Here is a 23,708-nt window from a genome sequence, read left to right on the forward strand (position 1 = left end):
TAGGAAAGAAGGATGTGGATAAAGACACACAGAAAGGGAGGAAAGGAACATCTGTAAGAGTGAAAGAGACGGAGCACTGAATATATTTTAGGCACTGAAACATAGTACGTACAAAAGGAGAGAGAAAGAAAGAGGAAGAGAGACGGGGGGGAGAGAGAGAGAGAGAGAGAGAGAGAGAGAGAGAGAGAGAGAGAGAGAGAGAGAGAGAGAGAGTGTGTGTGTGTGTGTGAGAGAGAGAGAGAGAGAGAGACTTTAACTAGCACTCTAACTGGGAAGGCCCTCTCTCCTCTCCCGCCAAGCATCTATCTTTCCACCCTCATTTTCTAGTCTAGTCGAGGAGGGAGAAAGAGCGAGTAGCAGGAATGAAAGGGGGAACTGTAACTTGCCAGAAGGGGTCATAGGGGAGCGGGTCTCTGTCCCTTGTGACCTCACCTGGGACTCTGGATACCCTTATCACCACTCTATGCACATGATGGGGAATCATAGAGAAAGTCCTGGGGGACAAGCCCACGAGAATAGCCTAAAAGAGGAGTGAAAGGCGTTCCAACGAGACGGGAACTGGTTGGCAGGAACTTGAGTTTGGGTTGTAGGGTCATCTGTCCCACAATCTAAATCCTGCTTGGCCCCTCCAGTCCGATTCCAGGTCCACCTCACTCTTTGCTGTATCCTTGGTACAGAATATGCCTAGGCACTAGGCATATATGTTGTCTGCCTCGGTATCCCACTTTCTACTCCTATCCCACTCCTCATTCGGCCTTCGCCCCCAGTCTTTCCTTCGGAGATTTCAGCCCTACCTCTCGAGTCCACATCTCACTCTTTACGCACTACCCTGGCCTACCCTTCTATCTAGTTCCCTCCACCCCACCCCCTCTGCCCTTCACTTGGCTCCCCCTTCGCGCCCCCTAGCTGAGTCCCCTGGGGCCCGCGTTGGGGGGGGGGAACCGTCACAGCAGCTGCCGCCGCCTTCTCGTCCGCCACAAACTTTCACAAAGCGGCGGTGTCCGGCCTCATCAATCTCCATTAATAATAGTTGGTTGGGCCGCGGGGGGTGGGATGGGGGGGCGGGCAGGCGGGGGTCCCGGGGGCCGGGCCGGCCGAGAGGCTGGGAACAGGCTCTGCGGAGTGATCGGGGGAGCCGGACGGCGGCGGGCGGGCTGGCGGGCGGAGGGAGGAAGTGAAGCGTAATTTGAGGAAGATGGATGAGTCCGGAGGGCGACACCCCCCAGCCCGCACGCCCGCCCCCTCCCTCCTTATGAGAGCTAGCGAGCGGCGGCGCCCGAGCCACACTGCGCTGAGCCCGCTCCCCGCAGCCACCTCCGGCCCAGAAAAGAAGGGACGGAGGGGAGGGAGGGGAGGGAGGGGAGGGAGGGATCCCGCCCGCCCGCCCCGCGCGGGGCACAGGAGCCTGGGGGCGCCGGGCGCGGGAGCTACGCCCCAGGCGGGCGTAGCAAGCAGAGGTGGGGCCCCGAGCTAGGGCGCACGGCGCTGCCCGAGTTAGTGGCAGCGGCGGGCTGCCCGGGGGCGCCCTAGGTGGCCTCAGCCCCGGGCGCGATGCAGAGACCCGGAGGCGGCAGCGGGGCTGGGGGCAGCGGCGGGGGTAGCGGTGGGAGCCAGGGCACCGCCTTCTCCATCGACTCTCTCATCGGGCCGCCCCCTCCGCGCTCGGGCCACTTGCTGTACACTGGCTACCCCATGTTCATGCCCTATAGACCGCTGGTCCTGCCTCAGGCTCTGGCCCCCGCGCCCCTGCCCGCAGGCCTCCCGCCACTCGCACCGCTTGCCTCCTTTGCTGGCCGCCTCACTAACACCTTCTGCGCCGGGCTGGGCCAGGCCGTGCCATCCATGGTGGCGCTCACCACCGCACTGCCCAGCTTCACGGAACCCCACGACACCTTCTACGGTCCCCCGGAGCTGGCTGCCTCTCGCAACAATCCGGAGCCCGGTGGCCGGCGCCCAGAGAGCGGGCTGGAGCCCGACGAGCTGCCGTCGACCAGAGAGAAAGTAGCAGAGCCCCCACACACCACCGCCTCCTCCGCCAGCGCCGCACTTCTCCGAGACTTTCCCAAGTCTGACGGGTAAGGTCTCCGGGCCGGCCCATGCACCTCCAGACATCAGACAACCCTGGATGGACACCCCAGCCCCTGACTCCAGGTTCCTGCCTTGGGCCCCAAATTAGCCAAGTTCCTCATAATCGGTCCTCCGGTGTTCACTCCCACAGACAAACTCTCTAATCCCCAGATACCAGCTCCAGTAACAGCCCCGACGTTCATCCCATCACCTTTCCTTCCCCTAGAAGCGGCTTCCCGGCTGCCTGCCCAGCCCTTCCTTCCCGGGTCCGACCTGGAGCTCAGCCCCGCCCCAACCCAACCCTCTTTTCCTCCATTCACCTCCCCCCCACCCCAGTCCCCCACCCCACCCCAATCTCCGGAATAGAGTAGCTGAAGTGGAGGGTTTCGCTGGTCCACGGTGAGAAACCAATGAACAGACAGGGGTGTGTGGGCATCGTTCGAACTCGAGACCTTGGGGGGAAGGGTTTGTGGAAAAATTGGGAACAGAGGTTTCAGGGTTTCGGGGTGTGGCTGGCATTGACCCAGAGACGCAGCTCCTTGGGGTGGAGAAGTAAAAGGAGAGACCCTGGAAGGTGCCTGATTGTTGCGGATGAAGCCCGAGATTGCCCCCCCTTGCGGAGCGGGAAGCAGATGAGGCTGGGCTCGACTACCCGCGAGGCCCAGTGGAATGGGGCTGGACTGGGCTAGGCGGGAGGGACCGGCTGAGCTTGAATCAAGCAAAGCCGATCGGGGCTCGGAAGGGTTGTGAGGTCAGGGGTTTAGAACTGTTGAGAATCTAAATTAGATATTGGAGTGATGCTCAGCGAGCTTGGGTCAGCCTCGGGGCATAGAGATTATGAAGTCCACCACCAAGGGCTCAGAACGCAACGGGCGCCCCTCCGGGTGTGGTACGAACCCCTACCCAGCCTCCACCATCCTCTGGCCCTGCGCTCTCTCCTAGACTTTGCTCCTAGTCTACCTTCCACCAACCCAGGCCTTGGAACTGAGAGCTGGGGGCCAGGGGACCAGATTTTGGGAAGTAGATTAAAGGGTTGGTAGAGCAGGGGACGTGAGAATTTCCCCTCTTTGCCCACCCTCCGCGAAGACAGGGCTTAATGGGCTAGACTTCCCTCTGCTTTCCCGGCTTTTCCAGCAGGAGCACAGGAAGGACTGGTACTGCATTCCTTCTGGCTGGGAGAGGGACAAGGGACCCAGCTCAGTGCCTGGGAAGTCAGGGCAGTGTTGTTGGGCCTTCAACTTTCTGGCAGTGGGACTGGGGGAGGGGGCAGTGTACTAGGCAGAGGGGCAGTGTACTAGGCAGAGGAGCTGTGTACTAGGCGAAGAGAAATTATAGTCTGATTGTCCCGGGGGTGACCAAAGATTGGGGGGCGGGGGAAGTGTCGAAGAGCTAAGCAGACTTGAAGTGGTGGACAGGGTAGTCCTGGGGACTGGAGAGGTCACGGAACAGTCCTGGGGTGGGGGCAGGGAAATAGCAGGATCGCCCAAGGGATGATGAGATGCCTCGGAAGAAATGAAACTAAATGAAGTCATAGATAAAGGGGTGAAACTGCCCAGGCAAGGAAGGTACAGGCTTGAATCGGTTGAACAGGAAGATCAGAAAGAGTCCAGTCTAGCAGGGCTGAGGGCAACACTGCTTTACACCAGAGGAAAGTCAGCAACTCCTTTCTCTTCTCTACCCAGCCCTCCCTCCCTTCCCTCTAGCCGTGGTTCCGACTTTAATCTGTGATTTGGGCTTTTTTCTGGCAACAGATGGGACTGACTGCAACCAAACTCTGAGAGGGGAAACAAACGGAGCAAAGGGGAGGAGGGTGAAGGGCTGGGTAGAAATAAGTAAAATTGATATTGGAATTATGGCGGCAATTTGGAGAGGAGAATATTTTAGGACTGGCGGGAAGGAGAGGTTTCTGCAAATATTTCAAAGGGATTTTTGCACCGGATAAAGGAAAAGGAGAGGCAGAACTATAAAAATATTGGACAAAAAAGAATCCCGTTCGGCAATTGATGGTCAAAAGAGAAATGTTTATGCTGGGAGAATGGGGAGAGAAGGAAAGGAGAGGGAGAAAATTCTCACACTGGAAGTAGCATGAGGTAGAGGAGTACTGGTGTGATGTAAACATGAGACTTCTGTCCAGAGCTGTGAACCGTGTGTGCACGATGGAAGAGAAAATAGGCTTCTATCGGGAGGCATGAGGAAGGTGGGGAACTCCTACTGAGATCGACAGGAAGAAGTTGCTTCTATAGGGAGCATTTCAGGAGAGTGATGGACATAACTCCGACTGGGGAATGATGGATGTCAGTGGTTTGCTCTGGGACTGCTGGAGGAAAGTAGCTTGTCTTGGAGGTGAGCAGGAGAGAGGTTTCAGTGAGAATGTGAAAGATAAGCAGGAAAAATCAGGTTTTTTTCCCCCTCTGATTGAAGAAGGAGCATTTTCATGACTGATGGGAGAGAAAGAGTAGAAAAGGGTCTTAGTGTGGGGAGTGAAGGGGCTTGAGGTCTGTGCTGTGTGTGGATGGGGAGGGGGAGACAGGACTGGGAATGCTGGGAGAAAGGTCAGTATTGGAAGACAATAGAAGTTGAATTTACTGAGAAAAGAGATTTCTGTACTTGAAGTGATCTCAGAGCAAAGACTGACTTGGGAATGATGGAAGGGAAAGTCCTGTACTAGGAGAAAGGGGTGTAGTGGGGCTGGATCAGCAGTGATGGGAAGATGGGCCAATATTGGGGGAAGTGAGTGAGAGATCTTGTAGTTGGAGATGCTGGGAGTGGTAGGAGACAGCATTTGTTCGCTAGGAGTGATGTAGAAGAGCAGAAATGTTATGGGATTTGTCGAGGTCAAGAAAACAATTGTACTGGGAGGAATAAAGGAAGACAGCGGTGTACCAGAAGTAATAGAGTAAAGCATGTACTGAGGGGGTTGGATTGAAAAGAATTCCATCTTCGGAGAAGAGAATGAAGGGGGTGACTGTGGACAGGACTCAGTGCTTTGATCTCTGCCCCACTGCCCCCAATTCAAAATTCTCCCTTATCACTCTCAGTACAAAGCCATGGGAAAGAGAGAGAGCTGGGTAGTGGGAAAGACAAAGCTCTGTTGTGGGAGTGATGGGGAGGAGGGAGCTCTGTACTGGGATGGATGGAGAGTCCTCAGTGTACCAGGAGTGATGAGGAGGGAGCTCTGAGAAACAATTGTATTGGTGGTGGTGTAAAAGGCTGTGTATGGGCCTATGAGAAATCTCAGTAATTAAATGAACATCTATTAAGTACCTCTTATGTGCAAGGCAATGTGCCAGGTTCTGGGGATGCAAAGATGACAAATGACCCAGTCCCCTTCCTTAATGATTCGCAATCTAGTAGGGCAGGGGAAAAAGACATTCACAAAGAAGTATGATAAAAGTTATAATGTGATCAATGTATAGGAAAGGTCACACAGAGAGGCACCAGAGATTTGGGGAGGGAGGGATCAGGTAAAGTTTCATGAAGGAGTTGGCACCTGCAAGTGATAGAAGAGGACTTTGTAGTGTGAATGTCATGATAGAAATCTCCATAGTAGAAGTTATGGGGGAGAGAATGGCATATTGGGAGAAATGGTGCAGAGATTCCACTTGGAGCAAAGTAGAGGAGAACTTTATATTGGAAATGATTGGGTAGACAACCCTATCCAAGGAGTGATAGAAGCAGATCTCCTGAGAGCAATAAGATAAAAACTGAGTGATATGGTGGGGAGGAGGGAATTGATGTACTAGAAGTAATGGGGGAGAGAGAGAGAGAGGTCAGTACTGTGAGAGATGGAGAGAGAAGCACTTGTACTTGGACTGATGGAGAGAAAAGCACTAAGGACTGGAAGATAGAGAGTGAGAGATGATAATGGAAATAACATAGGAGGCATCAACATAGTGGAAATCATTGAGCAGAAAGGTAAACTTGAAGTGGTTTGGTGAAGAGAGATCTGACTATACAGGGAGTGATGGGGAATACAACTCTGCTGGGACTGATGAGCAACATGCCTTCTTATTGAAAATAAAGGGAGACAGGGGACATACATCAGGAAACCAGATGGCTTTGGGGGGAGCATGATGTTTACATTTCAAATGTTGTGAGATCAACACCACACTGGGCTGTGCAGTCAGAGGGCATTTTAGATGACCACCAATTGATTCACTGTTTGGGCACCAATTGTGACTATCAGAATGTGACTTTTAGTTATCAGGGAGAAACAGAGAATGCTAAAGTGATATGCAATCAGCAAAAGAATTCTATTGGTAGTACTGAGGACTAACGCTTTCCTGGGAATGATATTGATCAGAGAATCCTTTCTAGGGGGCTTCAGAAAGGAGCCCTTTCAGCATTGAACAGTAGTAGAAAACTCTCCCTCTGAGAGTGATGGGAAAGTGAAAACCCAGATAGCATGATATAAGTCAGGAGTTCTTAACCTGGGATCCATGAATTCCTAAGATGTCCACAGTTATATTTCAGAGGGCCATTGGATTTAGATGGAAAAAATAACCTCTGCTAACCTCTAACTGAAATTTAGCATCTTCTTCAGTGATTTAAAAACATTATTCTGAGAAGGGATACATAAGCTTCACCAGATTGTCAAAGAGGTCTATGACACACACAGAGTTAAGAACTCTTGCTATAAGGGAAATACCTCAATTCTGGTCCTAACTCTGCTACTAGCTAGCTATGTGATCTTGGGCAAATCATAAAATCTCTCTGGGACTAGTTTCCTCATCTTTATACAACAAGAGAAAGGAGACTGGATGATTTCTAAGTTCCCTTCCAGATTCATAAACTAAAATGGATCTATGCCTTGAAATTTAAAAAAACATGCTTTTGAAATAGTTTGGGGAAAATATTTTGTATTGGGAATGACTGGAAGGAGAATATCAAGAATAATGCAGTTCAGTATAGTGGAAAGAGTGCTGGGCTTGGAGATAGGGAATGTGGACTCAAGTCTCATCTTTGACATTTACTTATTGCGTGATCATGGGCAAATCACTTGCCATTTTTGAGCCTCAGTTTCCTCATCTCTAAAATGGGGATAAGGACACTTGTAGTGCTTGCCTCACAGGATGCTGTGATGATTATTTGAGGTGATGTATGTAAAGCCCTTGGGAATCCCAAAAGCTCTCTCTCTATGTCAGCTATCATTAATAATGCAGTAGAGGCTTCAGTGGTGGTTTTGCAGTGAAAGGACTATTTGACAGGACAGAAGGAGGAGGAAGAGAGCTCCTTCCTTAGCAAAGGAGAAAGAAGTCCTATGTACCAGAAGGAATAAGGAAATTCAAGCTCTGCTACTGGTAGGAGTAGAGGAGAGATCTCTCAATAAAGAATGATTTAGCTCCAATAGGAATGGAGACAGAAATGTGTAGAGAAGAAACTGGGAAGAGGATGGTAGAGAATGTGCTTGTATTCAAAGTGGAAAGTATGAGTGGTCTATTCTGGTTACAGTGAGGAGAAGAGGCAATACACATAGAGAGGGGAGAAAATATCATATACTGAATGGAGTGTGGGGGGAAGGTTCCCTCTGGAAGTTGTGGGATAGAATTACATAATGGAAGCAGAGAGAATTCACTATGAAAGTGAATGGAGTCGGGTGTGGTGGTACACACCTATAATCTCCACTGCTAGAGAAGCTGAGGCTGGCGGATAGCTTGAGCTCAAGAGTTCAAGGGCTCTGAACTTGTTGTTGTTGAGGTTTTTCAGTCATGTCTAACTGTGACTCCATTTTTTGGGGGGGGCACAAATACTGGAGTGGTTTGCTATTTCCTTCGCTTCATCTACAGATGAAGAAATGGAGGCAAACAGAGTTCAATGACTTGCCCAGGGTCACACAGCTAGTGAGGCCATATTTGAATTCAGGAAGATGAGTCTTCCTGATTCCTGGCCTGGCACTCTATTTACTGTGCCACCTAGGTGCCCCTATAGGACTAAAAGCCCAGTAGGTGTCCAAAATAAGTCTGATACCAAAATGGCAAGCCCTCAGGGGCAGGGGTCACCAGGCTTTCTAAGGAGGGGCGAACTATCCCAGGTCAGTAATGGATTGGGTCAAAGGTTCTATGGCAATCAGCAATGAGATCAGATCTACAAATAGCACTGCATTTCCAGGCTAGGCAAGATAGGGAGACCCAGTCAAGGAAGGAAGGAAGGGAAGGAGGGAGGAAGGGAGGGAGGGAGGGAAGATGGGAGAAAAGGAGAAAGGAAGGAAGGAAAGGAAGAAGGAAGGAGGGAGGGAGGGAGGGAGGGAAGAAGGGAGGAAAAATAGGAGGGAGGAAGGAAAAACAGGAAAGAAGGAAGGGAGGGAAAATAGAAGGAAGGAAAGAAGGAAAGAAGAAAGGGAGGGAGGAAGGAAGGAAGGAGGGAGGGAGGGAGGAAGGGAGGAAAGTTGGGAGGGAGAAGAGAAGGAAGAAAAAGAAATAAAGAAGGAAGGAAAGAAAGCAAGCAAGAGGCTAGGAGAGAATAGAAGTATTTGTGTTCAAACTGAAGTATGATTCATTGAATATGCAAAAATATTAAGAGATAGGTGCTTATTAAATTAATAAACATTAACATATTGAATAAATTAAAGGCAAATCACTTCACTGGTCTGGACCTCAGTTTCTTCATATGTAAACTTAGAGAATTAGAGTAGGTTATCACTAAGATCCTTTCAGCTAGCTCCAAATCCTATGATCCTCTGTTTATTGAATGTAGCAGAAGGGAAGGTGATATAGCTTGCTATGGGTATTTTGTCTCTTTTCTCCTTTCACAAAGTTTTATCAAATAGGTGGATGTATGGAGGAGATGAGATAAGTGTAATGATGGAAAGGTACTAGGAATATTGGGTTAAAGAGATCCCTGTCCTGGGAGCCATAAGGGAGAGGATTTTGAATTGGGAGTTGTTAGGGAGCAATTAAGCTTAATAAGTGATAGGAAGAAAAGACTAAACCAATAACTATGGGGAGGACAGAAAGCTCTATGGGAGAAACTGGAAAGAGAGAGCTCTCATCTGGAAGCAGTGGCGAAATTTTAATAATCTGGGAGGGAGGGAATGGAAATCAGACTGGAAGTGATGGGAAGGGCAGACCTTTGCACTTCTAGTGATGATGAACAAGGTCAGTAATAACAGTGAGGGGGAGAGAATTCCGCTTTAGAAGGAGAAAATGAATGAGAGCTTCATTTTCTTCTCATTGTAGCTAGAAATATGATCATGTTTGAAGTCAGGAATTAAGAGTAATCTGGCAAGACTGATGTGCTAGGAGTAGTTAGGAGAAGAGGTACTCATAGCGGGAGTGGCAGAAGATTGATTTAGATTGGAGGCTCAGGAAAGAATGTCATAGTGGGAGGAAGGAAGAAGACCCAACTACATTGGTACTGGGTGGGAAGATGCCTCTAGGTAGGCAAAAACCAGCATGGACTACCCTGCCTGCGATTTTTACTTCTCACTAACTGAGAGAATGCTGGGCCTAGACTGGGATGCCCAGATACCACCGTCATTGCTGCTACTCTATAATAATAGTTATAGCAACCACAATCACGACAATAAGAATAGCTACATCTTCATGGTGCTTTAGTGTTTGTAGAGTACTTTACATAGGCTATCTCATTGGGTCCTCACAACAACTCTGTGAGGTAGGTGGCATTATTACCCCTATTTTACAGATGAGAGAATGTGGGAGGGAAGCTGAGAAAAGTTAAGTGACCACATTAAGCTTCTAGGGCTAATAGGTGCTGTGTCTTCTTTCCTCTCACCCCATCCTTTATTTTCTACACCAAGGTATGAATAAATCTCTTTATCTCTTAGTTCAACCAAGACAGGCTTGGGGGTAGGGGGTGGGGGTGGGGGTGGGGAGGCTTTCCAAAGAAGCTTTACTGGATGAATAAGGGAAAAGTAAAATAAGAGAAAAAACAAACAACTGAGCATAGATATGAGGGGACCAGTTAACTACCTGCTGAATTTCAGCATAATGAAAACAGCAACAATAATAATAGCTAGCATTTATTTAGTGCTTTAGGGTTTGGAAAGGACTGTAATATAGTATCTCATTTGATCCTTACAACAACCCACCCTGTGAGGTAGATGCTGTTACCACCCCCATTTTACAGATGAAAAAACTGAGGTTGTGAGAGGTTAAGTGACTAGTCTGCGGTCACACAACTGGTCAGTATGTGAGGCAGGATTCAAATTCAGGTCTTCCTGACTCCAAGTCCAGTGCTCTATCAACTGTGCCACTGAGCTGTAGTAAATAGATAGAGAGACATATAGACACATTCCCATCTACGGTGTTTCTCCTGTGGAAGATGTCTTGTGCAGCATCCAAACAGGAGAGGGATTCCCAATTGATTGTGAGACTTTCCAGATGTTCCTTTTCCAGGATGACATCTCTCTCACCAATCACATTGCACATGGGAATACTACAGAACCCGCTCAGTGAAATCCACACTCACTTAAAAATGACCTAGCAATCTACACTGAAAAATCCAAGTGGCTGGATTTGACAGCAGAGGAAGCTTGTCTGAAAACAACTAGTCTCATGAAAACGACTAACAGAACTTAAAAGGGCAGATTGCCTCTCATTTCTAGTCTAAACCTTGGCTGAGTTGTGTATTGTCTTCAGTAAATGTGGTAATGTCCTCTCTTGTCTGAAATATTCCTCCCCTGGTCTTAGGGGTAGCTGGGTGGTGCAGTGGATAGAATGCTGGACGTGGAGCTGAAAAGACCGGAGTTTAAACCCAGTCTGATAGAGTTTTCAGGAACAGGATGTGGAATGAGCATTACACTTGGAGTGAGGGGAGGTTCTGGGTTCAAATGCTGACCCCAGCACTCCTTAGCTATGTGGCAATTTCAATCAAACTGCTCTGGACCTCAGTTTCCTCATTTGTAAAATGGGAGTAATAATATATGCCCTACCTCGAAGAGCTGTTGTGAGGAAAGTGAACCTTAAAATGCTATTGAAACAAGTTATTATTTAAGGATGGTTCTGTCCGTAGGGGAAACCCAGATTCATTACCTTCTGCTCTAACTAGCACTGACTCTTAATTTAGCTCCATGGCCTCTTTTGGAGGTTGCCATCATTCTCAGTTTACCTCCAGCATGATTATTTCTTGCTGGCCCCCCAAACCAGCTTCATTTTCTTTCCCATTTCAAGACTCACAGCCTCCTGGAGGACCTTTCACTAAATCTCAGCTTCTGGTCTTGGGATAGAGCGAGTTCTCAGCCCATTGGCAGAACTAAGGAGATAGACAGACCTTGGGCCCAATAGACATTCACCTCTTTCCTGGTCCACGTTATTCTGTCTGATGACTCAGGCTCAGATGCCCTCAAGGAAGATGCTTGCTAGAATCCCACAATATCACCAGGACTTAACACATACTGTCCAATGATAACACCAACTAGTAAGAAAACGGGTTATTTTTTCATAGACTAGGGATGGGGAAAAAAGCTATGCTGGAACAAAGCTGGAGTGATCTGTAAGAAATTCTGCAGTAGAAGTGCAGGGTATGTGATTCTCTCCAGTGAGTGATGGAGAACAGAGCAATGGGTGGAGGAATCTGGGTCATGAGGAAGGACTAAGAATGATAGGGGGTAATGGCAGACAGATGACTTTACTGTGAATCTCAGAAGAGAGACACAGAGACAGAGAGATGGAGAGAGACAAAAAGAGAGAGAGACAGAGAGAGAGAGAGAGAGAGAGAGAGAGAAGGAGAAGGAGTAGAGGAAATAGCTTTGTGCTTGGAGTGAGAAGAGAGAAGAACTAGAAGAGACAGAAGAGTTATTAATATACTGGAAGGGATGGGAAGAAGTAGTTCTCCCCTAGAATCGATGGGGGGGAAAACTAATCTGTGAATGATGGAGAGAGCTCTATAGCTAGTTGTGTGAACTTGGACAAATCATTTCCCCTCTCTGGGCCTCAGTTTCCATATCTGTAAAATGAAGGAAATGATTTCTAAGGCACCTAGCTCTAACATTCTAGGATTCTACCTTGATTAGCAAGCTCTCCAGAGACAAATTTCTTGAACAAAGTTGTCCCATGCCTGGAGGAGTGCATCAGAAAGGTGGAGAAAGTTGATAAATAAGGTGTCATGGCTTTAGAGTTGTTCAGAGAAGTCGTTTTCAAATCTCTATTCCTTTGCCTACTAGTTGTGTGACCTTGAATAAATCACTTCTCCTGGTCTCATTTTTCTCATCTATAAAATGAGAGGTTTGGGCTAAATGATTTCTAACATTGCTTCCAGTTTTAAATCCAACAAGTCCTGGTCTTGGTGCTGGATTAGGAGGAGCAGGAATACTGTTAGAATTAAATTTGGTTCAATAAAAATTAAGTGCCTACTATGAGGCAGGACTAATGCTACAAAGACAGAAATGTATGGAGCTTTGGTTATTTGGCAAAATATGTACACAGATAAGTAAACCCTAATATTTACATTATACATAAGAACTTCAGAAGGGAAAGAGTGTTAATAACTGGGGAAATAAAGAAATATCTTGTGAAGGAGATGGCCCCAGGCTTCCTCAACTGAGATGGGCCCCTAGTACCATGCTTCACATGGGCCCCTCATTCTGTGTGCTTTCATAGAATTGAGCTATCTATCATCCCTAGAGAGAGAAGAGGATCTCACAGGGGGTTGATAAGGCTCTGGGAATGATGCTACAGGATCTCCTTCTTCAACTGGAAGAGAAGGACCTAATACCTTCTTGACCTATGATCAAGAGAAAATCCTTGCTTTAATTCATTCAATAACATTTGTTGATCACCTAAATTGTACTAGGTGGGGGTAGGGGGAACAGATAAATGGAGCTTACTAATAACCTCAAAAGATTCTCTCTGAGAATGATCCTTATGTTTATTTCCATCACAGGTAGTGAAGTTTCCAACAATATGTCATTAGAATATAGCCTTTTCAGTTCCAGAGATTTTATACTATTCTGGAATTAGATGGAGCATGATGGTTGAGAGGGTTTTTTAAAAATTGCTAATTATAAAGAATAGAGGGCTCTACTGGTAATAAAAAGGATGGTTCTTACCAACAGCAATATTGGAGAAATCTCAGGTTAATAGAGACAGGGATGGCCCTAGGGAAAACTACATGCTGGGCCTGGAGTCAGGAGAACCTGAGTTCAAATCCAGCCTCAGATACTTACTAGCTGTGTGACCCTGGGCGAGTCACTTAACCCAATTCCCTCTTAAAAAAAAGATAAAAAAAATAAAAACTACAAAGTAGGCACAGTTAAGCCTGGATCTATTCCACCTCCCTTTCTATGCCTCTCTCCCCACTTTTGGCCTCATCTCTACCCTGAGTGGGCATCACCTTCCTTATGCTCTTTGGGTAATACCTTAGAAAAGACAAATATCCTTTTGGAGTTCCTCAGATTCCTAAACTAGCTCCCCTTCTCTGTTCCTTTTCTCAAATTCAAAGTCTCCTTCCCCAGCCCCAGGCTGGACTTTTAATAGGTTTTCAGAGGCAAGCAAGTTGATTAAACTCATTCACACTAAAATGTGAAAGACTAATAGTCCGCCCAAGGTTATTTGCATTTTTAGGAGGAAAAGTTCATCATACAGTCTGAAGTTAAGTTAGATCAGTGATTCCTTTGGGTTCACAAAATAAAACAAGGAATTTCACATAGAGTTGAGGAGAGAGCTTACCATCTCCCTTTAATATTAGATGAACATTTTAATTTCTAGTTACACCAAAAAGGATGAAAGAGACAACTATATACCAAACTATCGGTGTTAGCAGGGAAAAAAGCACCGTACTGGGCCTGCTGGAGAGGGTTGTCCTGGGAGTGATTAGGAGAGACATTAATACAGTGTGAGCCATTCAGTGGAGAGAGCTCTGTAATGAGGAGAAGCGAGGGGAGCAACCAGGATGGGACAGAGAGTTCTACCGACAAATGATGAGAAGAGAGCTCTTTATTGGAATGAATGTATGAGTGTGGGTGGGGAGGGGAGAGGAGGGGAGGAGAGGGAGAGGAGAGGGAGAGGGAAGGGGGGAGAGGGAGGGAGACAAGAGAGAAGAGAGACAGAGAGAGAATATGAGAGAGAGAGAGAGAGAGAGAGAGAGAGAGAGACAGACAGACAGACAGACAGAGAATATGAGAGAGAGAGAGAGAAAGAGAGAGAGAGAGAGAGAGAGAGAGAGAGAGAGAGAGAGAGAGAGAGAGAGAGAGAGAGAGAGAGAGGACTGGGGACTACAAATGAAGGAGAAAGCAGCTCTGTACTTGATGTGAGGAGGAAGAAAACTTGTATTGAAAGAAATGGAGTGATGAGATTGAATAGTATAAACAAATAGGATCAGACTCTTAGAGCTGAAACAGCTAGCACTAAGAAGCATCTGGTCTCCTGGCTCTCATTCTGCAGGTGGAGAAAAAAGCCTACCAAGTGAAGGGATTTGCCCAAAGTCAAAGTCACATTGTTTGTAAGTGCAAAAGTGGGGGTAGCTAGGTGGCACAGTGGATAGAGCACCAGCCCTGGAGTCAAGAGGACCTGAGTTCAAATTCAGCCTCAGCCCAAACACTTGACACTTACTAGCTGTATGACCCTTAACCCCAGTTGCCTAAAAAAAAGAAAGTGCAAAGGTGAACCTGGAACCCAGGTTCTCTAAAGACAGAATTTGCCCTGCCAATTGTGCTTCTTTTTTTCCTTAGAATAATAAGCGGGGATTGGGGGGGCCAGGGAAGCTAGGTGGGCCAGTGGACAGAGCACCAGCCCTGGATTCAGGAGGACCTGAGTTCAAATCCGGCCTCAGACACATAACACTTACTAGCTGTGTGACCCTGGGCAAGTCACTTAACCCCATTGCCTAGCTAAAAAAAAAAAAAGACCAAACAAACAAAACAAACCAAAAAGAATAATAAGAAGCGATGGGAGAAACCATATCTGCATGGGAGATTGCTGATCTTGGCATGGGACTTGAGGTCAAATCCTGGCTCTGAGGTCACTTTGTCTTTAAATTCTCTGAGCCTAAGTTTCTTCATCTGTGAGATGAGGGGGTGGAGCTTGGTGACTGTAAAAGTCCTTTGAGTTTTAGGTCTATGTTCCAATGATCATGGGATGAGTTAGCTTCCATCATCCAGTGATGGGAGAGTTACCTAGCACATAGAAAATGAAGTTTCTGAAATATGAAAGTTCAGGGAGGTCTGTTATTGGAAGTGATAACAGTGTTTTCTCTGGGAAAGACAAGGGAGATAAGGAGATTCAGGTTGGGTTACATGAGGAGGTTGGATTGTTGGTGCTGAAATTTCTGAAAGAACCTGAGTTTTTACTGAAAATGATAAGGGGATTCTGGGAGAAGAGGCTTTGTTTTGAGAATAATGGGAGGGATCATGGTCCAGTGGAAAAGGCACAGAAGAAGAGCTCAGGAGATCTAGTCCTTTCGCTAAGCTGTGCAATTTAGACAAGTCCCTTAACTTTCCTGTGCCTCAGTTTCTTTATCTTACAACTGGGAATAATACTAGCTGTTCTACTTACTTTATGGAGTTGCTTTCAGGGCTGCTGCAGGCAGTATGGGATAGAAGGATGAACACTGATCAGATTCAAATTGAAGTCTTACTGCTTAATAGCTGTGTGAGCTTGGGCAAGTCATTGAAATGGTTTAGGCCTCACTTTCCTTGTAGTGACAGCTATAAGGATGGATGCTGGGACTTTGATAGGAGACCAGAGATGGGAAAATGGGGAAGAAAGATCCAGGTAAACTCTGACAACCAGAAAAATGAGGTGGTGGTGGAGAGCCAGGGTCATACAAGACAGCCTCTAATGTCCTTTCCACTTCTGACCTTGTGAACAAAATGAGATAATAGTTAAGAAGAAATTCGAGGAAGAAGGCAGCTAAAACAAAGAGAAGGATTTTGGTATAGTAGATAAAGCTGGCCTGAGTCAGGAAAGATCTGAGTTCAAACTCCACCCCAGACATAAACTGGCTATGTGGACCTGATGAAGTTACATAATCTTTCTGTGCCCCAAGCAACTCTTTAAGACTTATAAATTGCAGAGCAGTGTCCATCTACATTGATAGGAATTTAATCAACTGGAGTTGCTGTTGTCAATGAAATCAGAAGTCTGGACAAGAAACACTCTCTTTAAGTCAATGGACTCAAATTTAGAGGCTATCTCCAAAGTGCTAGCATTATAGAAATATTAAATTTTCTGAATAGGTATTATGGAATAGAAACAGATCCTCTGGGTGGGAAGTACTTGCGGGGCATCTAGGAGAAGAGGGGGCTCTATATTCATGGAGGAAGGAACACAAGGAGACAAGACTTTGAACTGGAAATAATGGAGAGAAAACTTGCTATATTGACTCAGAGGGTAAAAGCCCATCACTGTGAGATCTGAAAAGAGTAATGGATAGGATGGAGAAAGATCTCCATGTTGTACCTAAAATTGATGGGAGTGAGTGACATGGAAATATGGGAATGATGGTGAGAAGAGAATTATATCCTGGAAGGGAGCTTGTCATTGTAAATGATAGGAGAGAATGCTCTTTAGAATAGAACAGGGAAAGAAGTCTATGCTCGGAATGATATGAAAACAAAAATCTGAATGGGCAATGAAGGAGGATGAGCTATTCATTATGAATGATGGTTGCAGCCGTTTTTGTTGTTGTTTTTGGTACTGGTATTGATGAGGAAGGAAATTTGAATGAAGAGGCTCATTCGCTATCATGAGAGGGAAGAAGAGAGAATCTTTCTCTGGGAGTAAGGGGGTAATTAGAGGGCAGTGTCCCTGGGAATAGTGGGCAAACATTTGAGAACAAGAGGAAGGAATGCTTTCTGCCACTGCTAGAAAAGACTGTACAATAAGTCCAGGTCTGGAAGGTTTGAGTTGGGGAGTGATAGGCAGATGTCATGGGGGCCAGAGCTATAATATAGGGGGGCAATGAGGGGCCGTAAAAGGGATGAGTTCCAGGCACTGGGAATCTAGAGTGATTCTCTCCATTCCCTCAGTGGTTCCCCACTTATGCAGCACAAGTCCATCATCCCGTGCGGTCAGAGCTGTGGGATGCCCCCACATCAGATCATGTCAGGCAGTTGTCCTCTGTTCTGCTGGAGATCACCTACCATGGATTCCTTGGCCCTTGGTTACTCTCTCAGCCTGACCTCACCCACCGATGAGGAGAGGTCTCTCTGTACCTCTGAAGCTGCTTCTCCTTCCCCCTGCCCCTCCCAGTGGTAGCCAGCTGAGCAGACCTTGATGTGCTGGGAGCATCTCTTCCCAGTATTTGGGGAAAATGAAGTGGAGTCTTTTTTTTTTTTTACCAAGAACCCCACAGGAAACTTGGATCTGGATTCACACTTTGTACTTCACAGGGCATGGCCTCTTGGTGTCAGGAGAGCAGCATCTAGCAGAAGTTCAGCTGAACACTGGTCATGACTTCAGTAACAATCCAGACCTACACTCATCCCTTTCTTGCCTGATAATTGGACTTCTCTTTCCTAATATCCAGTCCATAGAATTCATCTACAGGAAGCAAGCTTGTGCTCAACATAATGTCTTTCAACCAGCATCTTTATATACCAAGGATGATGTACCTCTTACAACCCAATCTCATTCTAAGCTTTGTGACCAAGGACAAGTTATTTAACCTCTCTCTGAGCCTCTTTCCTTGGCTGGGGGAGACAGTGCATTCTATGGGCTGGAGACAGGTAGCTCAGTTCCAAACATCCCACCAACCAGGAATTCAACAAGGAACAAGCTGGAACTTAGACATTCCGGGCCAATACCTTGAGGGCTTCCAAACCTGACCATATATTCCCCCATAAAGAGTATCGACAAAATTCAGGGAACCCCAGCGTGATCTCACCAATCCTAAGAAGTTTTACCCAGGTGGCAGTTGAAGAATCACCTTCGTTCCTGTCTTTCACAAGATCCTGCTTCTTTTTGTTTGGAAAAAGAGTCAACTCAGACCTTGGTTGATGTCATCAGATCTCAGTCTGCACATCTGTGAGGAAGAGAACATCACTTCCCAACCTCTGATCAGTGACCTAGTTTGCCATATCAGGATGACAAATGATTCACAGAGGCATGGGTCCCCTCTTCCCAATTCCTATTCTAATAGGAACTCAGAAGACAGCATCTTGGAAAGAAAATATGGAACTCCTACGAGCTCATGTGGAACCACCTGAGTGGCTAGGATTTCCTTCCCCCTCTGCTCTGAGACCCAAAGGCCATCTCCAATTGTTCTGATCTGTATCTCACCATTGGATCCAGATGGCTCCAGAGGTGAAAGTGAGGATGATGACTTTGCACGGCCCTCCCTCCTTTAAATCCAATTTCTTGCAAGTCATGGCATCACCTTCCTGATGTTATGGTCCTCTTCGAGAAGGAAGGACAAACAATAACAAACAGCTCAGAGACCCACATAGCTCATTGTGGCAGAATGGAAAAAGCTCTAGTCCTGGTATTGAAATCCTACTCTGGTATTTCCTACTTGACCTCGGGCAGGTCACAGCCTTACTGGGCCTTATTTTTCTCAAACTGTAAAATGAAGGGGTAGACTATTTGCCCTCTGAGGTCCCTTCTAGACCTATCATTGATAATCTTAGGTGTGTAGGCAGCCATGACTACAACTTGCCTGTGGTCCTGGCTGCTGTGGGGTGTGTGTGTGTGTGTGTGTGTGTGTGTGTGTGTGTGTGTGTGTGTGTGTGACTTCCAGGAAGTTCCTTACCCATCTGAGACTACTCAGCCAATCAACCAACCAACAAATATTTACTAGGCGATGGGTAATACAAGTACAGAAATAAGACAGACCCTGTCCTCAAGGGAGCTCACTTGCTGTGGAGCAACCTGGGAAACAAGAAGAGAGAGGATAGAACAACATAAACCTGGGATTGGATGGGGAGCTGCATCTGGGAGAGGGAGAATGAGCTCTTCGAGGCCAAAAGGTTAGCAGGATACACTGCAGAGGTCAGAAGAGGTATCCGTGAATGGAGCAATAGAGGCTTCAGTTGTTTGGGGAATAGGAGCAGGCATTCATGAAGCACTCCTGCCCAGCCCATTGACTGGTGTCGACAGGAAAGAACACTAGGAGTGAAGAGACCTGGATTCTAGTTCTGGCTTTGCCGAGGACTTGGATTTGTGATTTTAGGCAGATCATTTCATTTCTTTGAGCTTCTGTTGGTTTCCTCATCTGTAAAATGGGTTTGGATTAGATGATCTCTAGGGTCCCTTCTAGCCCTGACTTTCTATGATTTCACACTCCAATCATACCAGTATTTTTTTTAAAAAAATAAAGCATTACAAGATTTCCCCTGAACTATTCCCCCAGATTTTGATCTGATCTCTCCATCCTATATATCTATCCTTTTGATTCTCCCAAAACCTTTTCTCTCTTTTCCCAATCTTTCAGTCTGCTATTTTGCCTTTTCCCTCCCACACAGCCCAGATTTCCATCCTTGGCCCCTACCCTGATACCTTGCCTGCCTTCTCTCTGCTCTCTTCTCCTTGCTCCACCTTTCCTTACCTATTCCATAACACCACACAATGATAATTTGTATCCTGAGTGTTAAGTCACAGCTTTGAGGACAAAGAGAAACAAATATCCCCTCTGTTTCCTAGCCTCAGATACAACAGTTAGGTGGGATTAGAAAGTGATTCTCAATCACCTTCAGTTTAGATTTATTGAGTATCCCTGAGGTGCATGGAATGATACTAAGTGACTTCTCCCTGGAAGCCTTAAAATCCAGCCTCTGGGTCTTCAGCAGCTGGTTCTTTAGATTTCATAGATGCAGTCTGGGGCTAGATCTGATAAGGTTTTTTGTTTGATTGGCTTTTTTAAAATATAGAAGCTAGTGCTTATTTCTCTTTACACATTACAAACAAAACCAAACACCTGAGGTGTACAGCCGCTCTCTACTTTTGATGGGGGTAAGATTGCAGTAGACTTTCACTACAATACTGACCTTTTGTTTTATAATGTGGGTTGGTCAAGAAAAGGGAGAATGCAGGAGATGGCCAGAAGGGAAGGAGAGGGAAATTGAAGAGGAGGGAAAAGATCAGAGATCTTAAGGAGAGGCAGGAAACTGAGGCAGCATGGCACAGTTGGTCATTTGCGTTTGGCTTTGGTTCTGCCACTTATATGTGAGCTTGGGAAAGTCACTTCAATCTAGACCTCTTTTCTCATTTGTAAAATAAGAGCATTGGAGTAGATGGTACTAAGATACCTTCCAGCGCTCTTTATGAAAGAAAATGAGAAAGAGACCAAAGTGAGAAGCTGAAGCTGTGTTTGTGGGGAATGTGAAAAACCAGTACTCCTAAGTCACTTCATCGCTTTGAGTCTAGTTTCCTCCTCTGTAAAGTGAAGGGGTTGAATTAGATGACCTCAAGGTCTCCAGTTCTCACATTACTGTCAGTCTACTGCTATGCCAGGTCTATGAAAAAGGGAGGTAATAGGGTGGAATAAAAGAAAGAAATAGGAATCTTGGGGGCAGAGAGAAATGGGGATAGCACTGTAGTAAAGAAGAAAGCATAAGGTAAGGGGCTGGGCTGGATATTGGGCCCAATATGTATAAAAGTGAAGACTGAGGGCTAGGAAGATATGTGTTGAGGGGAATGAAAGTTCAGTGCTGGCAGAGAATGAGCAACTTGGGATGATGGGAAGAATGGACATGGTCCTGTGTCCCCAGGAAGGATGTAGGGAGGAAAAGAAAGCACCTGTTGTGGAGAGTTCTGGCTCTGTACTCAAAAGAGGTGGTTTTGAATAGTGTCTCTGTCACTTAGCAGTGTGACTTGGGACAAGTTACTCAACCTTTCTGGGCTTCAGTTACCTCATTCATAAGACTAGGTTAAAGTAGATGATCTCTGAGGCATCTTTTAGCTCTGGGTCCCATCATCTCATAAGAAGAAATCAGCATATTGTTTTGTTTGCTTTTTAGCTTACAGGTTTTAAGAAGTTAGGGCAAAGTTCTGTGGATCAGTAAAAATTTGTTGTGGACAATTGGTTGGAAATAACAGGACTAGGATTGATCTTTGAGGTCCCTTCAGCTCTAGAATTCTTTGATATGGACAGAGTGCCTCTGACTTATTATAATATGGAAAACCTCTAGTGATGATCACCTGGCCTTCAACCCCAGATTTTGGATGGGATTCTATCATATATCCATATGCCTTCCCACTCCTCCTTCTCATAGTCATCTCTTTATTACTCATTATTAGCCACTTTCTGGATTACCCAGGTCCCTTTGGTTTCTCTTCTGTCATTGTCTGTTACCTGCCTCTTCACCATCTTTCTGTTCATTCATACTTCCAGGATAAGGTACTATATAGAATAAGCAAGAGGAAATGTTTGGCTGACATCTTCCCAAGTTGTAGGAAGTTCTGATAAAATCTTTGATGAAAGATCAAACTAATTGTTAAAATAAAGTCTTAGAACCACATACAGATTTAAAATATCCATGTTCTTCTGTGAACAACTGGGAATCCATTAGGCTTTGCTTCCTTTTCACCAGGCCCCCTTCTGCCCCCTCCCCTGACCTCAGTCCAACCTCCTCTCTACCTCCTTCTCCTCCCTCTTTCCCTCTTCCTTTTCCTAGCTTACATGCCAGGTTCATGAGGGTCAAAACTGAACCTGAGCAGAAAAACAACCTCTCTGCTCTGCTTAGGCAGCAGGACAAGAAATGAGGGTATCTGGGAAAGAGAGAAGACATTTCCCAGGGAAGGAGAGCAGGATTGGGACACCGGTTGGATTGGAAGAGGATGAGAATGGGGTCAAGTGGTTGAAAAAAGGAATAATTGCCCCTGTTCCAAACACTGAAACAAGGTGCTATGTGCTTAGATTCACCCTGGTCTGAATGGATTGTCTCCTCAGGGGAAGAGCCCCTCAAAGATTGACGGAGGGGGTTGTCTTTTGGGAGCATTTCTCGGTCCCTTCAGCTGGGGGAGATGAATGACTCTTGGCCTTCCCTTGCCCTAGGCAATAGATAGATTATTCCCCTCTTATATAGTTTAAAGACCTCTGAACTTTGAGTTAGAAGACCTAAGTTCTAGTTCCACCTTTAAGACTCAGGGTCTTCATTTCTAAAAGGATAGTAACACTTGTACTATCTATTACTCAAGGTTGTTGTGATGAAAATGAGGATGGATGTAAAGATTCACAAATTATAAACAGTGTCCTGTTATCCTTAGTGAGAAGGGAGCTGTCCAGGAAAATGGAGTGGCAACCTCAGAGGCCTTTCAGCCTAGATCTGCCTACCCACCTTGCAAAGTGGAGTTGCCCCGGGGTTAGAAGGCAGGAAAACAAGTCTAGCAAGAAGGCCTGAGCCTTGGAAGTCTGGGTTTGGAGAGGCAGCATGAACAGGAGCTGGGTTCCTAATGCCTGCTTTGGGGGAGAACTGGGAAGGGATATGCGTAGGGAGAGAGAATTGGGTTATGAGGGTGGGGAACTCAGGGGTTACACTTCCGGGGAAAGCCCTGGGCTGGGATTTTTTCTGCAACGCGTTGGCTTTTGCCCCTTCACACTTTGCCCTCATGAAATCTATGCTGGTTAATACCTCTTTCCCTATTTCTCTCTGTTCCTCCCCTCCCCTCCCCCTTGCCCCTTTCCTTGCTCCCTCTTTTTGTCCATCCGTCCGAACCTTGCCCCTTCCTGGCTGCCTGTATGTCTGTTATCCGCCCCCCCCCGCCCCTTCCCGGCTCCTTGTGTCTCCCCCACCCTGTTGGTTGATCTCCTGCTCCCCACAGCGGAGGGGAAGGTTTACAGCTCCGATGAGGAGAAGCTGGACGCGCCGTCGGGGGAGACGGCTGGCAGCGAGCCGGAAGAAGAAGGCTCGGGCGGCGGCGACAGCGAGGACGACAGCTTCCTGGACAGTGCCACTGGGGGTGCGGCGGCCCTGCTAGGGCCCAAGCCCAAGCTCAAGGGAGGCCTAGGGCCCGGGACCCTGGACGGGCCTCCCGGGACCCCAGGGGCCTCGGCCCCCGGGGGCAAGAGCCGGCGGCGCCGCACGGCGTTCACCAGCGAGCAGCTGCTCGAGCTGGAGAAGGAGTTCCACTGTAAGAAGTACCTGAGCCTGACGGAGCGCTCTCAGATCGCCCACGCTCTCAAGCTCAGCGAGGTGCAGGTCAAAATCTGGTTCCAGAACCGCCGGGCCAAGTGGAAGCGCATCAAGGCCGGTAACGTGAGCAGCCGCTCGGGGGAGCCAGTCAGGAACCCCAAGATCGTGGTGCCCATTCCCGTGCACGTCAACAGGTTTGCCGTGCGCAGCCAGCACCAACAGCTAGAGCAGGGCGCCCGCCCCTGAGGCCGCCCATCCACACTCCCCGGCCTGCTCTGGAGGACCCTGACCCGAGTCTGCATCAGGGCGAGGATCCTGCTTTGGGCTCCAGGCGGCCGGGTGAGAAGCCGGCTCCGACGTCTGGGGACTCCGCCCAGAGCCTGCCCCCGGGGCACTCAAGGCTGGGGGTGGGTGGGACTGCTTAGGCATCTTCAGGGCCTGGGTTCCCAAAGCAGAGGAAGAGTGAGGCTAAGGACCCCAGGGGCGGGCGGGCCAAGATACCCAGAAACTGAAAAGGACATGAGCTGTAAGAATGGAGACTAGCTCTAGGCAGGGGTGGCCAGTGCTCCCCTGGACCACCCTGCCCAGCGGATTCTCCCAGTTCTTTTATTTATTTTGTGTAAAGTGTACATATGGAGCAGTATGTGTGTATATGTCTTTATGTCTGCACCCCTAG

General features: G+C 47.2%; 1 protein-coding gene across 1 annotated transcript; it reads left to right on the forward strand.

Moving 5' to 3' along the window:
• Positions 1-1,199: 1,199 nt before the first annotated feature.
• Positions 1,200-23,370, forward strand: GBX1 (gastrulation brain homeobox 1). The gene is given in 5 exon segments (XM_020977936.2): positions 1,200-1,220; positions 1,222-1,375; positions 1,541-2,010; positions 2,012-2,075; positions 22,722-23,370. Coding segments are annotated over 5 exon segments (1,266 nt in total). The 3' UTR covers positions 23,279-23,370.
• Positions 23,371-23,708: the final 338 nt, after the last annotated feature.

The sequence above is a fragment of the Phascolarctos cinereus genome, unplaced genomic scaffold (genome assembly GCF_003287225.1).
Source record: "Phascolarctos cinereus isolate Bilbo 61053 unplaced genomic scaffold, phaCin_HiC Scaffold_1;HRSCAF=81, whole genome shotgun sequence".
Taxonomy (NCBI): domain Eukaryota; kingdom Metazoa; phylum Chordata; class Mammalia; order Diprotodontia; family Phascolarctidae; genus Phascolarctos; species Phascolarctos cinereus.